The sequence below is a fragment of the Melanotaenia boesemani genome, chromosome 1 (assembly GCF_017639745.1).
Source record: "Melanotaenia boesemani isolate fMelBoe1 chromosome 1, fMelBoe1.pri, whole genome shotgun sequence".
Lineage (NCBI taxonomy): Eukaryota > Metazoa > Chordata > Actinopteri > Atheriniformes > Melanotaeniidae > Melanotaenia > Melanotaenia boesemani.
Genome location: NC_055682.1, coordinates 22,467,002 through 22,482,611, shown reverse-complemented (window position 1 = coordinate 22,482,611; position 15,610 = coordinate 22,467,002). Strand labels below are relative to the sequence as shown.

The 15,610-nt window shown below is 39.2% G+C and overlaps 2 protein-coding genes across 3 annotated transcripts; both read left to right on the top strand.

Annotated features, from left to right (window-relative positions):
* Positions 1-345: 345 nt before the first annotated feature.
* Positions 346-3,560, top strand: LOC121645710 (zinc finger BED domain-containing protein). 2 transcript variants are annotated; one of them, XM_041994344.1, is made up of 4 exons: positions 346-489; positions 1,136-1,546; positions 1,863-2,273; positions 2,574-3,560. In XM_041994344.1, exons 2-4 carry the CDS (start codon positions 1,171-1,173, stop codon positions 3,242-3,244), a joined length of 1,458 nt encoding a protein of 485 aa, XP_041850278.1. In that variant the 5' UTR covers positions 346-489; positions 1,136-1,170; the 3' UTR covers positions 3,245-3,560. The 2 variants fall into 2 exon arrangements, with proteins under 2 accessions (XP_041850278.1, XP_041850267.1); XM_041994333.1 differs by having other exon boundaries at positions 346-745.
* A 1,002-nt stretch (positions 3,561-4,562) lies between these two features.
* cog4 (component of oligomeric golgi complex 4) lies at positions 4,563-15,114 on the top strand. Its single transcript, XM_041994318.1, has 19 exons — positions 4,563-4,916; positions 5,844-5,926; positions 6,034-6,148; positions 6,392-6,566; positions 6,894-7,087; positions 9,124-9,229; positions 9,308-9,465; positions 9,571-9,629; positions 9,725-9,849; positions 9,960-10,078; positions 10,969-11,135; positions 11,237-11,402; positions 11,845-11,907; positions 12,007-12,120; positions 12,598-12,690; positions 12,770-12,853; positions 12,932-13,033; positions 13,216-13,344; positions 14,453-15,114. Exons 1-19 carry the CDS (start codon positions 4,782-4,784, stop codon positions 14,585-14,587), a joined length of 2,322 nt encoding a protein of 773 aa, XP_041850252.1. The 5' UTR covers positions 4,563-4,781; the 3' UTR covers positions 14,588-15,114.
* The last annotated feature ends 496 nt before the right edge of the window (positions 15,115-15,610 follow it).

Genomic DNA, 15,610 nt, shown 5'->3' with positions numbered 1-15,610 from the left:
ACTAAAATTACATTGAGAACAGAAAGTGACACAATCCTTTCTACAACCCCTTGCAATAATGGAAATGCCGTACGCGGACTATTTAAAAATAAGTTAAACAGATCTTTCTCAGCCTCCTCTTGAAGGCTAAGAAGGAAAAAACGTTGAACCTTCTCACTTGCATCACATCCTGAATTGTTTTGTTCTGCTTTCACTTTAAGAAAAAAAAAAACATTGAATTAAAGAGAATTTTACAAAAGAAAAAAATATTTTCCTTTTTTAAATATATATTTACTGAATCAGTGATTTAGGAAAAAAAAACAACTGATCTGTATCTTTTTGGAAGAAAAAAAAAATTGCTGTCGCAATGCATTGTGGGTAAGCCATAGCTCGGCTAACTTAGCAATAGCGATAGCTACCATTGCTAATCAGTTGTTGCTCTCCAGGACAACATCTAAATCAGTGCAAATTTATCAACGTCGCAGACTGTGTGTTGATGAGAAACCGAAGGTAAATATGGATATATACCGTAAGAGAAGTGTAGTGTGGAGCTATTTTAAAATAATAGATTCCAGCTCGGTGCACTGTCTGCTGTGTAATAGTAACATACTCCGAAACAATCGTGGCTCCACCACTCCACTGCTGAGACATCTGCGTCTCAAACATCCCACCGAGGTCTTCAGGAGAAATAATGGACAAGTAGCTGAAAGAGTTATCAGTAACGAACCTCAAGTCATGGAACTAGACGGCGAACAATTCTGTTGTGGTACGGTTTCTTAAATCTCCTATAAGCACTGGGTCTGTGTTAGCTAACATAGGTAACGTGTTTAATCAACACATACCCCGCATTGTTAATGAAGTTATAAAGTACCTGTATTATAAAAAGCCGTGCTGCTTCGGGAAAAGAAGGTTGGTTTGATCTGTCTGGAAAGTCATTTGCTAAGTTATTAGCTGCTGCACGGGCAGTAAATAAAATTCTGAAAATGGCTACATGTGGTGTACTAACGTTTATCGTATATTTAGTTTATTCCCCATCGTTGTATATATTTACACATTTTCTCTTTCTATTGTGAATTATAAAAAATTATATCCTTACAAACTCAACTGAATTAGTATTTGCAGCCCCTAAATTTGACACTGTTCTCTTCTCATTCAGTGGAAGTGGCGCTGGAGGACGGAGACTCTTACACCATGACCACAGTGAATGATGATTCTGCAGTCGGTGGACTACTTGAGATGTCTCAGAAAGATGCAGCTGAACAAATTAAACATGAGGAGGCGTGTGGCGATCGTCCTGTGAAACATTCACGCAGACGCAGTTTAATTTGGAGGATTTTTGAACAGTTGGATAGTTCGGGTGCTGCACGTTGCCGCATTTGCGCAAAGAAGTTACATGTAAGTGGAGGCATCAGCAACCTCCGCCGACATTTGTCAACGAGACATCCCGAGGTGCTCTCTGACCTACTAGCCAGCGGCGAGCAACCTCCTGTAGATTCCTTACAGGATTTACATGATGATGGTCTCACTAATGAAGCCTGTTTGGGAACAGAGCAAAGACATGGTCCAGGTAAGCATAGATGACTTCTTCCCTCTTTCTATGATAATATAACTGTTCGGCCAACGGGTCTTCACTTTTTAATGAGCCAGATGCCTCCAAATGGCAGGAATACAAATTGTCCTATAGACGCCAACACAAAATGACAGCAGGATTTTCTTTATGGAAAAAATAAATAAAATTCCAACTATAACTCTTGGAACTCATAGTTGTTGCATGTTAGATAATTGACACCTTCTTTAATGTTCAATCTTTTCACACACGTAATGGTTAGATATTCATTTGTTAGTTGAGGCATTAGTTAACTCCCTTTTCTTTTCGTCTTCAGAGGAAGCGGTGCTGGAGGAAGGCAACTCAAACATCATGACCACATTGATTAAAACTGATCCTCCTGTCATCAGTGGCCTCCCATACACTTTGGAAGGAGATTCAGCAGAACAGCCAACAAATGCTAAGACGAGTGATGATTGCCCAGAGAGACACACACGCAGAAAGAGTTTGATTTGGAAGTACTTTGATCGATTGGAGAGTTTGGATGCCGCTTGTTGCCGCGTTTGCATGAGGAGGTTGCAGTGCCCTGAAGGTGGTGGCACTAGCAATCTGCATAGACACTTGTCAAAGAAACACCCAAAGATATTCTCTGAGCTTGTATCAAACCGGCAGAATTCATCACACTTAAATGTAAAACAGAACTCAAATGCTGAGGGTGGGATTTGGAACACCTTTTTGGAGACTCCAGGTAAGCTTTTATTGATCAATACTGTTGGATATAAATACAGTTTATCACTGGGTTTATATAAAACTGGCAATAGAGGACATAGAGTCACAATTCTGATTCTGCTGTGTTCAAAATGACTTTCAAACATTCTCCTGTATTCAAGATTGTAACAACATTATTATTTACAATGTAGTTTTGTCTACTCTTAATTGTCTGGATCTATTGCAAAGAAACAGAGGGACTTTGATTAAGTTTTTTTTTAAATCTTTTTACACAGTAATTGCACAGTAATGGTTCTGACTTTATAATTTCTTAATTCAGAGGAAGCACCGCTGGAGGAGAGCGACTCTAACAGCATGACCACATTGGATGAAACTGATGATCCTGTCAGCAAGGACCTCATGGATACATTGCAAGGACATTCACCACAACAGACAACGTATTCATGTGATTCCAACGGTAGACGGACTCTCCGACGTAGTTTGATTTGGAAGCACTTTGAGCGATTGGAGAGTTTGAACGCTGCTCGTTGCCGTTTATGTATGAAGAAGTTGCAGTGTTTTGAGAGTCGTAGCACCGGCAATCTACACAGACACTTGTCCAAGAGGCACCCAAAGTTGATCTCTCAGTTTATATCTGACCCTGCAAGTGAATTGAAGGATTCAAGAGCATCTCAAGTTGAAAAGCGAGTGTTCAACAGGGAGAGGGAGCTGATAGAAGCTCTGAGGAGAGCGCAGAGAGAAGAGGCTCAGACGCTGGAGCATCAGAGGGAGCTGCTCGAGAAGCTGCGAGCAGTCAGTGCCAGAGAGGCAGCTGCAGAAAAGGAGGAGATTGAGTTGCTGAGGAAAGCACAACAGGAGGAAGCCAAGGACTTAAGTAAACAACAAGAAGAGCTGGAGAAGGGAAAAGCAGAGCTTCAGAAGAAATGGGATGAGCTTCAACAGGAAAAAGAAAAGCTTCTATTGCTCTCTGGAAGCCAGGAAGGCTCCTGATTCTTTTACATCACAGCAGGACTTCAGGGCTTAAATGTTTTTTATTTTTTATCTGTTCTTTAAATACTATTAGACATATTCAAAAAAAGCTAAATATATGTTGAGCAGAATACCAGTGCACTGTTGATTTAGTAGCGGTTGCAGCAGGTGTCTTGGCATCAGCTGTAGAGAAATTTGATTCAGATGTCTGACTGCATTTCGTCCTGCATTCATTCAAAGTCACAACAAGCAATGTTCAGTTGTGTTTACTAGATAGATACTTTATTGATCCCGAGGGAAATTCAAGCATCCAGTAGCATATACATACATCAAAGGTTAGTACTTGCAGGTTACATTTGTTTTGATCAGTTTGCAAGCAAACTAAATTAAACATTTAGATCTAAATAATTACGGGGAAGATGTACTTTTGGCAATATTATTCAGAACTCTAAACCTTTACACATTGATAAGGGGCAGTTATATTTTTGCCAAAATGCTTTTCTTGTCATCTTTTCCATAGGGGCATTGAAGATGAGCAAGGTGTGATGCAGAAGAGAGCATTTGAAAGTAATTGGATTTTTTTCATGAAGCTCTCCAATAACTTAAGATGCATTTCATGCTTTATTTTTTCAGTATTATTCTCAGGAAGTGAGTAATTTTGAGAAGACAGCTTTTCCTTTGACACATTCTAACCCAGTTATTAACCCCGTGTAATTTGGAAATTGTTTTTGGAAGTATTGTAGGCAGTTTTATATTCACCAATAGATGGGTAGACAAATAGATGTAATTTATGGTCCAATAAGTAGGAAATAGATTATAATATCCAGTTCATTTCTAAAGTCCTGGGAGGGCAAATAAATCCAGACGAATGTGACTGCCTTTTGTTTGTAAATGATGTGGGTGGGCAGAGCTGTTGTTTGACTAAAAGATGCCCAATTTCTTAGTTGGAATACCAAGACCAGTTTTACGTTCTGTACCATTCCTTGTATTCGTAACCATTAAAAAGTTCCCTTTATATACAGTTCCAGTGGAAGTTATTTGTGTGACAGTTTATCTGAATATAATATAACCATAGTTGTCTCATTGTATATTTTAATGTAGTTTTTTAGGCTTATCAGCACTGCAAAGCGTAATAGAACACATTCATGAGGGATATTTTAAATGGCCAATTAAAAAAAAAAAAAAAAAAGATACTCGTATGAAAATGTATAATAATTTCATTAGATTTTCTTTTAAAAAAAATCATTAATCTGAACGTCGGTCCATTCATACGCCACAGCAAAAGCGCATGCGCAAACATTGGGTTAAGTTTCGCGGAGCACGACTTGTAAGGTGGCTCGTCTTGTTCTGCCACTAATAAGAGCGAGACCTGACACCAATGACGATAGTGCGCGTTTCTGTTTTACGTCAAATGTTACAGACATGCTTATAATTTAAAGATTAGTCTGACTTTACAGTCAGTCATTTTATTCTCTGATGTACTGCCTGCCAGAATAAACCCAGGGAGGGTTAGCACAAAGATTACGTTGGCTTCTGAGTTGCTTTCGTGTGGCGGAAGATGGCTGACAGCGGAGCCTTACCAGCAAAAAGATGTGACTCCGGTTTCTTTTCCTCCGTGACTATAGAGTCAATCTCCGCGTTAACGGAGCTGGAGGATCTGGAGAAAGTCTACCAGCAGCTCTGTGAAGAAGAGGTTCGTATATATGGCCACAGACAGTGGTTTGTTTGTTTGGTACGTCATCTGTGTCAACTTCCGCGATGCTGCTGCTTTAAAATGTTGCTCAGAGTAACATTCAATTTAATCAATTTATTAATTTAAAATAGTACAGTCACTGACTTTGCCTTGCAAACTAGGTGGATATTTTAGTTGCTGACTGTTTTTGACAAGGTGGTATAGTAGAGTCCATTAACCAGGGTGCAAGGCTCTTTAAAGGTGGATACAAATACAGTCATGCTGAATTTAGCTCACGTTGACTTGTGGACTGCTCCCATTTAGAAAAAAGATGACCTCGCAAATTCATCCATGTCTGTTACAGAGAAGCTAATCGTCCAAATAAGTCCTTATTTCTCTCGTTTTAATTAATCAGCTCTAAACTTTTTTTAAAAAAAAATCCATTAGATTCTGTGTCACACATCTGCAAGTGCTTAAAGACAAATTATACCAGCAAAGAAAGAAGTTTATGGGCATTTAAGTGCAATTGAAGAGTAATCGAATTGTGTCAATAAGCATAATAACCAGCTTATGGAATAGATTGTGTTTCAGAAATCCAGAGGTCTCCACAACGAATAACACATACACTGTCATTGTTCAGTTTATCTTATTTCCTATTGTGTCAACTGAGTCACACTCCACATAATCTTAACTGTTTCCCACGTCCTCCTTTTCTTTTCATACATCTATTGTGTATACACAGATTATCACCTACTGTCTGTAATTCCACTAAATTATTAATATTCTTGTAAACTGATGGAGACTGGATAAAGAAAAAACTGACATGTTAAAATGCATTAATGTTGTAGATTGCAAACATCTTGTTCTAAGTCTACTGTTCTTTTAATGCTGAAATCAAACCAAGTACAACGTTGTCACTGAAAGTGTGTTTTATTGTATCTATTGCAGAAAGAAGTGGAAGCTGAGTTGGACAGGCTGGTGGGGCAGGAAGGGACCATTCACACAAAGATGTTGGCACTGCAGAGAATGGGGTACAGATTATACAGATTTCTGTGGTTTTAAAAGCAGCTTGTGGTCAGAGATATTTGAGCATAAATACATGATTTCCTGTGAAAAGCATTTTGTCTTTGTTCTGCAGACCCAGTCTTCAGCTGATTGGAGGAGATGCCAGTCAGCTGTCCGGCATGATCACTTTTACCTGCAGCCTAGCTGAAAATGTCAGTCGGAAAGTCAGGCAGCTAGACCTGGCAAAGGTAAATACACCATTTTTTTACGGTGCATGAGTGCTGGCTGAATGCACGTTGATAGCTGTATTATCCAATACATGTCAAGGGTAAAACACTGGAACCCACATAATCCCTTCAGAGCTTGCAGTTCTCTTTTGCTGCTGAGACTGTTTGATATAGGTTTTGATTTACCTCTGGTACTGTGATCTGTAAGCAGGATTATGTGTATGGATGGATGGATGGATGGATAATATTTTTTTTATATTGCAGACACGACTCTATAACGTCATTCAACGTGCTGATGACATTCTGGACCTGAAGTTCTGTACAGATGGCGTACAAACAGCTCTGCGGAATGAGGATTACGAACAGGCTGCTGCACACATCCATCGATACTTGTCTCTGGACCAGTCTGTAATTGAGCTGAGCAGGCAGGGAGAAGAGAGTATGAAGCCTTTTGTTTTCTTTCATGGTATAGGCTTGTATGGTAATGAAGACATCCTGTAGTTTCAGCTGTTTCTGTTCAAAGACTTCCTGCAATTCTTTGCACAGAAACTACAATAAAGAGAAAATAGGGAAATATCCGTTTCATTGTTGGTTGTGACTCCTTGACCCCTAGGACTTATCTGAGCAAATGTCTTGAAATAAGATTATCAGCCATTTGCCTATCAGTGTTTTTAGTCTTATGACTGATTGCTGTGCTCCAACTCCAGATTATTATCAAAGCTTTCATGTGTTTTGGTGTCACTACCATTATATCATGTCTGCACAGGCAGTGCTGTGGACGCCAGTCTGGTCTTACTCCAGGAGGCAGAGCAGAAACTGAAGGTCATTGTTGCAGAGAAGCTCGATGAAGCTGTAGCAGCGGTCAACCTCGCACAAGTGGAAAGGTTTTTCAAGATATTCCCTCTGCTGGGCCTCCACCAGCAGGGCCTCGCCCGTTTTGGTCAATATCTCTGCAGTCAGGTTGGTAGCAAGAGAGCTGCTGTCTTTTCTTTTGCTTAAGCAGTTTCCTAACTGAGTGAAATGAATCAAAGGTACCAGAGTGAGAGCAAAATTAAGAATATGTTGAATTCTTTAAATATGAAAGGTAGGACCTTAACTGCTTCCTTTATTATCTCCTTCAGCATAGAACACAGTGGACCCTTCTTTATGAAAGGAAAGGGAAAAAAGATGATTCTGTCCCATAATTCCATGTGGGTTCAAAAACATAAAGGGATGCTCAACTGTTTCATAAAGTGGTATTAACAAGAATTAGTTTAGTTAAACATAACAGTGCACTTTTAAGAAAAGCTCTTTTATTATTGGTTGGTTCTGTGTGTTTGTGTTGATTACATTGAGGTTCAACTTTAAAACTTTCATAATTAAATTGCACAGACTTGTGCAACCTTTGCTGAGATACTCATTTTCCAAAGCATTTATTTACTTCTCATGTTTCTCATATTGTTGCAGATAAATTTCATTGCAAAGAAATTCAGTTTTGACCTTTTAAACAAACATTTTAGAGAACGTTGTTTTGACTTGACCATATAAAGAATCCTTCTTTGTATACAGCTAAAACTCAAAAAATTATATCTCACAAAACTTCATTTACCTCAGTAATTCAACTTTAAAAGGTAAACTAACGTAAAGACTCATTACATGCAAAGTGAGATATTTCAAGCATTTATTCATTATAATTTAATGATTATGGTTTACAGCTCATGAAAACCCCAAAATTATAATCTCAGAAAATTAGAATAAAAAAAAAAGATTTTAAATACAGAAATGTTGACCACCTGAAGAATATAGTCATACATAAGTACTTGGTTTGAGCCCCTTTTGCATGAATTACTGCCTCAGTGCAGCGTGGCATGGATGTTATCAGCCTGTGGCACTGCTGGGGTGTAATGGACGACCAGGATGCTTCAAAAACGACTTTCAACTCTTCTGCATTGCTCGCTCTCATGTGTCACATCTTTCTCTTGGCAATGCCTCATAGATTTTCTATGGGGTTCAGCTCAGGAGAGTTTGCTGGCCAATCAAGCACAGTAATCCCTTGGTCATTGAACCAGGTTTTGGTTCTTTTGGCAGTGTGTGTAGGTGCCAAGTCCTGCTGGAAAATAAAGTCAGCATCTCCAAAAAGCTTTTCTGCTAAAGGAAGCATGAAGTGTTCTAAAATCTGGTAGATGCTGTGTTGACTCTGGACTTAATAAAGCCCAGTGGACCAACACCGGCAGATGACATGGCCCAAACATGACATGGCCAAATCAAAACACCGTAGAAAGTTCATGCTGCACATAAGTGTCTTGGATTGTTGGATTGCTTCTCCATTCTTCCTCCAGACTCTGGGACCTTGATTTCCAAATGAGATGCAAAATTTGCTCTCATCATTAAAGAGCACTTTGGACCACTGCTCAACAGACCAGTCCATTTTCTCTTTAGCCTAGGTAAGACGCTTCTGACGCGTTTTGTTCAGGAGCAGCTTGATAAGAGGAATACCACATTTGAAGGTCATGTCCAGGATCTGTCTTTTTATTGATGTGCTTTGATGCAGCACTTTGAGAGCATCCAGCTTCTTTTGCAATTACCTTTTGAAGCTTTCCCTCCTTGTGGAGGATGTCAATGATGGTTTTCTGCACAACTGTCAGGTGAGCAGCTTTCCCCATGATGGTGAATTCTACTAAAATATTATATAATATTATTCTATTAAAATCCATTTAAATACTCAGGAGTCCTTTGCACATGTTTTGATTAATTAGCTTATTAGAGTGTGGTACCTAGAGGCTACAACATTGAACCTTTACACACTCTTCAAATTTTATGAGATAATCATTTTTGGGTTTTTATAATCTATAAACCATAATCATAAATGTCTAAGAAATAAATGCTTGAGTTATCTCACTTTGCTTATAATGAGTCTATATAATGTATTAGTTTACCTTTTTAAGTTGAATTACTGAAATAAGTTTTGCGCGATATTCTAATTGGGTTTCATCTGTATTTCACATTTGCTCACACAGCTTGCCTCCAAAGCCGAGGAGAACCTGCTGTTAGCAACAGGGAGTGATCTGGGTGAGAAGAGAGCTCTCCTGATATTCGCAGATACGCTGACACTGCTGCTGGAAGGTGAAAAAACCATCTGTGTATCTACACTTTCCTTCACATGTCTCCAGACTCTTCTAATTCAGTGGTTTGTGTTTACAGGTATCGCTCGCGTTATTGAGACTCATCAACCTATAGTAGAGACATATTATGGTCCAGGCCATCTATACACACTCATCACTCACCTGCAACAGGAATGTGACCGTCAGGCCCAGAAAATAGTCGACAAGTTCATTCAGCAAAGAGGATTTTATAATAAGGTGTGTGTGACATCTGATCTGCATCATAGAGTTGTTGACACTACATATTTACTCCCACTGAGACCGCGAGTCTGTCATCTAGTTTCAGGCGAGTCTGTCCTCTAGTTTCAGATTGTTCAGAGCAGCATGATGAAGAGCATGCCAGGTGACAGGATCGAGCCAAGGTGTGTGTGCTTGTCAGTCAAAGCAGCATGCTTCATTCCTCTTCATGTTTGTTCCTGAAGTGCTTGTGTTTATTTCTCATTTCTTTTCCAAACAGGGAGCTCGACCCCGTACTGGCAGAAGTAACTCTGATGAACGCGAGGGCAGAGCTCTACCTGCGCTTCCTGCGTCGGCGAATAATGGCCGACTTTGAAGTTGGAGATGCTCAAAGCATCACACAGGGTAGTTGTATATTAAAGTGTGACTTCAGAGTCAAAGACCACTGTCTTATGATGTGGAACTGAAACTACATATATATTCATGTTTTTTTTCCATGATATTTTTGAATACAGAGCATCAGCAGAATGTGGAGAAGCTCCTGAAACACTGTGCGCTCAGCAGAGCAATGCAGGAGCTGATTGGCTACTACATTCCAATGGAGGAATACTATATGCGGGAGTCTGTCAACAAGGTTGGATTTTCATATTATTTTATAGGTCAGCAGGGTTTGTCATTATAAAATTAGAGGGGAACTCAACTGGTTTTACTCAGCAAAGCCTGTTAAGTTGGGTGGTCTACGACCCTGGTGGAAAATGTTAAACAGAATGGAGTGATTTTTATAAATCATTTGAACTTTAAGAGAAAATTGTTCAGAGACAAAATAATAAATGTTGATACTGAGAATTTTTAATGCATTTAAAATATGTACACTTTTTTAAGTTGTTGCAGCACATTTTTAAAAATGTCTGGATAGGAAAATGTTTGCCTCTGTGTTGCATTAGCTCTTCTTGTAACAACACTGTGTGACAACTGAGGTGACAGATGGTGTAATTTGAACATGAAATGTTTTCCCATTCTTGCTTGACTGAGGATTCAGCAGTGAAGCAGTTTCGGTCATTTTTTTGTGGTATTGTTGTTTTTTAGTTAATATTCAAATTGTATGCAACCCATTTCATTAGGGTTTTTTTTATCTACAGGTTACACTGGGTTACTATTTTGTTTTTTAAACAAATACATTTTGCATCACATAAATCCTTCATTTAACAATGATTAGGCCTGATGTCTGAGTATATAAACGAAAAAGCAAATGTAGCTACATAAACAACCACAAACTAAACTTTAGGTAATCAAGTTGCAATATGGGTAATGTAGGCACCGCATTTTTACTGGGAAGAAATGACTACTGAATTTTTTCTGCTTAGTGATGAAGCAATCTTACAACATTTGTAAAAACATAATGGCATATGTATAAATTACACATGGAAATAATTCAGTATCCATCTGTAAGCACAAGTGTTTTAGATGAAATTGTGATGCTCTTGTTAGATACAACTTACTAATTTATCACCCTCTTTACCTAAGGCTGTTGCCATGGATACCTATGAAAAGGGTCAGCTGACCAGCAGCATGGTGGACGACTGTTTCTACATTGTAAAAAAGTGCATCAGTAGAGCTTTATCAAGTTCCAGCATCGACTGCCTCTGTGCCATGATCAACCACGCTAACTCTGTGCTGGAGTCTGACTTCAGGTGCTAACCTTACACATCCTCTCTAAATATTTTATACATTTAAAAATATATATTTTCTCATATATGTGCTCCTTTCTGCTCGGTGTTTTTTCACCTGTCAGGGAGGTGTTGTATAATAAGTTGCGGCAGGGCTTCCCAGCTACGACGCTGCAGGACATCCAGCGCGGTGTCAGCAGTGCAGTCAGTCTGATGCAAAGCAGCTTACAGCAGGGCAAGTTCAACACACTGGGCATCGAGAGCACTGAAAATGCCAAGGCTGCATTCCTGGTAAGATGAATAGAAAAACAAGATCACACACAATCCTGCTATGCTTTAGAGCAGTGTTTCTCAATCCAGGTCCTCAGAGTCCACTGCCCTGCATGTTTTAGACGTGTTCCTACTCCAACACACCTGATTCAGATGAATGAACTAAAACATGTGAGGCAGTGAATCCTGAGGACCTGGATTGGGAAACACTGCTTTAAAGCTGTAACTCAGAAATGGTTGCCAAGACTGAGACAGAGATAAAACATGCTTGGTTTTGCTAAACTTTCTTTTAACGTGTTTTAATTTTAAAATGACATCTATCCAGTAAAAAAAAAAGGCTGAAGAAACTATTACAAGTTCACGGCTACTAACTGAAATTTGAGATGGAAAAATCTCTTGTTTTCAATTTGAGTTATCCTGAACCTGGCTTTAATGATCCTGTAATCACCCCCCACCCCCTCAGGTGACTCTGAATAATGTGGAGGTTTGTAGTGACAATATCACAACTTTAAAGAGGAACTTGGAGGTAAGTTACACATCATTTCTAAGGCTCTGCTTTACTCCTGTTCATGTTATTTGCTGTATAGTTTCCAGTTTTGCTGAAAACCTAAACTTCTTTTTAAAGAATGACTGCTCCAAGTTGTTTAGTCAGGGGGTCGGCTCTGGTGAACAAGCCAAGATTGAAAGCTGTTTGTCCGACCTTGTCAGCACGTCGGCAAAGTTCAAGGATCTTTTACAGGTTAAGCACACACACTCACATACAAATACACCCATGTTTCTATGAATTTAAATGACATAACACTGAGTAAAATAGATTTATTAAGGACCTTCTCTACATACCGGGGGCTGCTACTTCTGTAATGTTAATCTAAAATGTTAATGATAAATTCTTAATGATTTATGTTATGGAGACTTAGGCTTCTGTTCCTATTGGTAAGACAAAACTCCTTACTTTGTGTAAATAGATTTAGATACCCACGGTATGAATACAACAGGACCCACTGTCTGTATGACAGAGGAGGGAGTTTATCTATACGATAGGTCACAGAATAATAAAAGAAAACTTTTAATTTTAGTCAGACTTGTCAATAAATTTATGTTTTTTAGGAAGCTTTTCTAGAACTGAAATAACGCATTTTCTTTGTAAATATGTCTTCCATTGTTTAATTGCACCTTTTAAATAGAAACAGCTTGAAACTTTGATTTTATTTCTTAGGAGGGTCTGACGGAGTTAAACACAACAGCCATAAAGCCTCAAGTCAAACCCTGGATCAGCAGCTTCCTGTCCATCTCACATAACATTGAGGAGGTAATATCCTTGCCGTTCTTTACTTAAACAAATCAAAGCTCATAATATGTGTTGCTGTAACTGTTGGCGGTCCTCACAGGAGGAGTTTAACGATTACGAAGCAAACGACCCCTGGGTGCAGCAGCTCATAGTGAACTTGGAGCAGCTCATGGCAGAATTTAAGGTATCTCCACCTCTCAAGCTAATTTCTGAATATTTTTATTTTGTTTTGTTTCTTAATTGTCACTTTATGCCTCACCAGGCGGCCCTCTCACCTGTCATCTACGACACTCTGACCAGCCTGATGACCAGCTTAATATCTATTGAACTGGAGAAGACGGTTCTTAAATGCTCATTCAGCAGGGTGAGGGGTTGAGCTGCCACAAGGTGGCAGCGCATTTCCTGTACTTACATGAGAAAAATCCTTAAGCAGTGATTTATTAATGACTCCAGAGAGGCCTGTTGGAAATGGCCTGGTTGCATCTTCCTGAAATATCATGCATCCACAGTTAAATTACTTTTCCCATTTTAATCCTTTTGTTGCAGCTTGGAGGGTTGCAGTTTGATAAAGAGCTCCGATCCCTTGTGGCGTATCTCACCACAGTGACTACCTGGACCATCAGAGACAAGTTTGCTCGCCTCACACAAATGGCCACCATCCTCAACCTGGAACGGGTAATTTGGATTCTTTTATTCCTGCACAATCAGATGACACACCCATTGTCAGTTTACCATTTGCAGCAGTGGTGGATTTTACCAAAATACAATTAACATGTTGCTTGTAGTTGAGTAAATTTATAAGATGCATTCTCTAGGGTGTTGCTATTTTATGCTACTTCATTTTTTTTTATCCCTGTGGGCTCAAATGAGACACATATAAAGAGGCTCATTTGAGCCCACAGAAATCTACTTCACATTCAGGACCTGCAACAAACCTGAATCTAATTGGATCGTTTGATATGTAATAGAGTCTTCAACATCCAGTCAATCTGAAGAGTACAAACGGGCTCAGTCACACATGCAACTTCAGAGTCACACAATGTGTGGAAACTTTTTGTAATCAGTTTTACTTGCAGTTTTCTTTGCATCTGTAAACGAACATGCATAAAATCACTTGGTTTTCTTTGTGTAACTTGGCTTTTTAAAGAAAAAAAATACAAATTCTACTACACATGTACAAACCTGATTTTCTCAGATTTATTTCACAGGGTAACAAAGTTGTATTTACAGTTATTTATTCATTCATTCATTTTTTTATACGGCTTAGTTAATTTCAGAGGCGCAGGGAAGGTGGAGCCTATCCCAGCAATTAGCAGGCGAGAGACAGGGTACAGCCTGGACAGGTCGTCAATCCATCACAGGGCTAACACAGAGAGACAAACAACCACTCCCCCTCACTCCTAGGGAGAATTTAGAGTGATCAAATAACCTAACATGCATGTCTTTGGACGGTGGGAGGAAGCCATAGTACACACAGAGAACCTACGCATACACGGGGAGAACATGCAAACACCATACAGAAAGGCCACTGTTCGATATCAGGCCCAGGACTAAAAAGTAAAAAACATAAATTAATCTACAAATACAATTGTACTTAAACCAATCAGTGACGATGATAATAGACCAGTATGTCATCCATATAAATGATTTACCTGGTATAATCACATTTTTACTGTACATTTTCTTACAAATATTTTAAATCTACTCCGTGACCAAATTTCACTTAATTATGAGTTTCTCATTTTACATTACATAAACTCACGTGTACCCATTTGCTTTGCAGGTCACTGAGATCTTGGATTATTGGGGCCCCAACTCAGGCCCACTTACATGGCGGCTGACCCCTGCAGAAGTGCGTCAGGTTCTGGCATTGCGGATTGACTTCAGAAGCGAGGATATCAAGAGGCTGCGACTGTAACCGAGGAATCAGCGGTTGGCAGCGATTCCTATGAATTACCCACCTGCTATTATCTGAAGAACTTTATTCTTGCATCATCCATGGATGTGGACACATCACAGACAAAAGAGGGTCTTTTATTTTTTTGTCTGCAACAAAAACACTGATTGGCTGAAAACTGAAAAACAATCTGTTATAGTTCATTGTTTAGAGACACAGGGTGTGGGTATACATGGCAGCGATGGTGATCTATTATATTAATTACCTGTAAAATGTGTAATTAAAATTGTAAATGTGTGACTGTATCACAGTGGGAATTCCAACCTTTTAACCTGTTACTGGCTCTAAGAAACGAGGGCACCCTGGAGTGAGGAGTGGAGCTCTGGGGAAGTCAGTGAAACAGAGCAGTAATGAACATCATACCCATTAAACTGACAGAAGCAGGTCAGACAGCTGATCCAGCCTAGTCATTCAATATATGAATAGCTCCTTGTCTGTGATAATGGAACACTTTTAACCTAATAAATTTAGAGCTGCTTTGCCTCTGATCCCTGCTATCTGCCACATTTTACATTTTAGTACTGCTCCGTTCCCAATCTTTTATACATACAGCCATGAGAGAATGAAGTACACCATGTATTAGTTTTAAGGTTTTACATATCAGGACATAAAAACTCATCTGGTCCTCGGGTCTTAAATCAAAGTAAATACAACCTGAGAGGAACAGCAATGCTTGAAATATCACGCAGTGTTACTATTTTTCTGAAAAAATAAATGCATAATGTGTAGGAATGAATTCTTTTCCAGCCAATCTGGTGATGGTGCACTTTGTGTCACTGATAGAGGAGGAGTTCATGGTCAACTCAATTACTGAAAGACACCCAGGTCCTTTGGCTGAAAAAGTCTTCAGCTCTCCAACACTGAGCTTTGACTGTTATTCTGAGGTGTTTGAGCCGATATGTTGTTTGGGTTTCACCAAACATGTTGCTGTGAATTATGACTAAACATCTCCACTTTGGTCTTATCTCTGTTAAGACATTGCAC

What these genes read in the sequence shown, in the direction of transcription:
- LOC121645710 (XM_041994333.1), top strand. Translation starts at nt 496, where the DNA reads ATGGATATATACCGTAAGAGAAGTGTAGTGTGGAGCTATTTTAAAATA. An exon ending in AGAGCAAAGACATGGTCCAG is followed by an intron (nt 1,547 to 1,862) that starts GTAAGCATAGAT and finishes TTTCGTCTTCAG; the next exon opens with AGGAAGCGGTGCTGGAGGAA. An exon ending in CACCTTTTTGGAGACTCCAG is followed by an intron (nt 2,274 to 2,573) that starts GTAAGCTTTTAT and finishes TTCTTAATTCAG; the next exon opens with AGGAAGCACCGCTGGAGGAG.
- cog4 (XM_041994318.1), top strand. Translation starts at nt 4,782, where the DNA reads ATGGCTGACAGCGGAGCCTTACCAGCAAAAAGATGTGACTCCGGTTTC. An exon ending in GTCAATATCTCTGCAGTCAG is followed by an intron (nt 7,088 to 9,123) that starts GTTGGTAGCAAG and finishes TTGCTCACACAG; the next exon opens with CTTGCCTCCAAAGCCGAGGA. An exon ending in GCTGACACTGCTGCTGGAAG is followed by an intron (nt 9,230 to 9,307) that starts GTGAAAAAACCA and finishes TTGTGTTTACAG; the next exon opens with GTATCGCTCGCGTTATTGAG.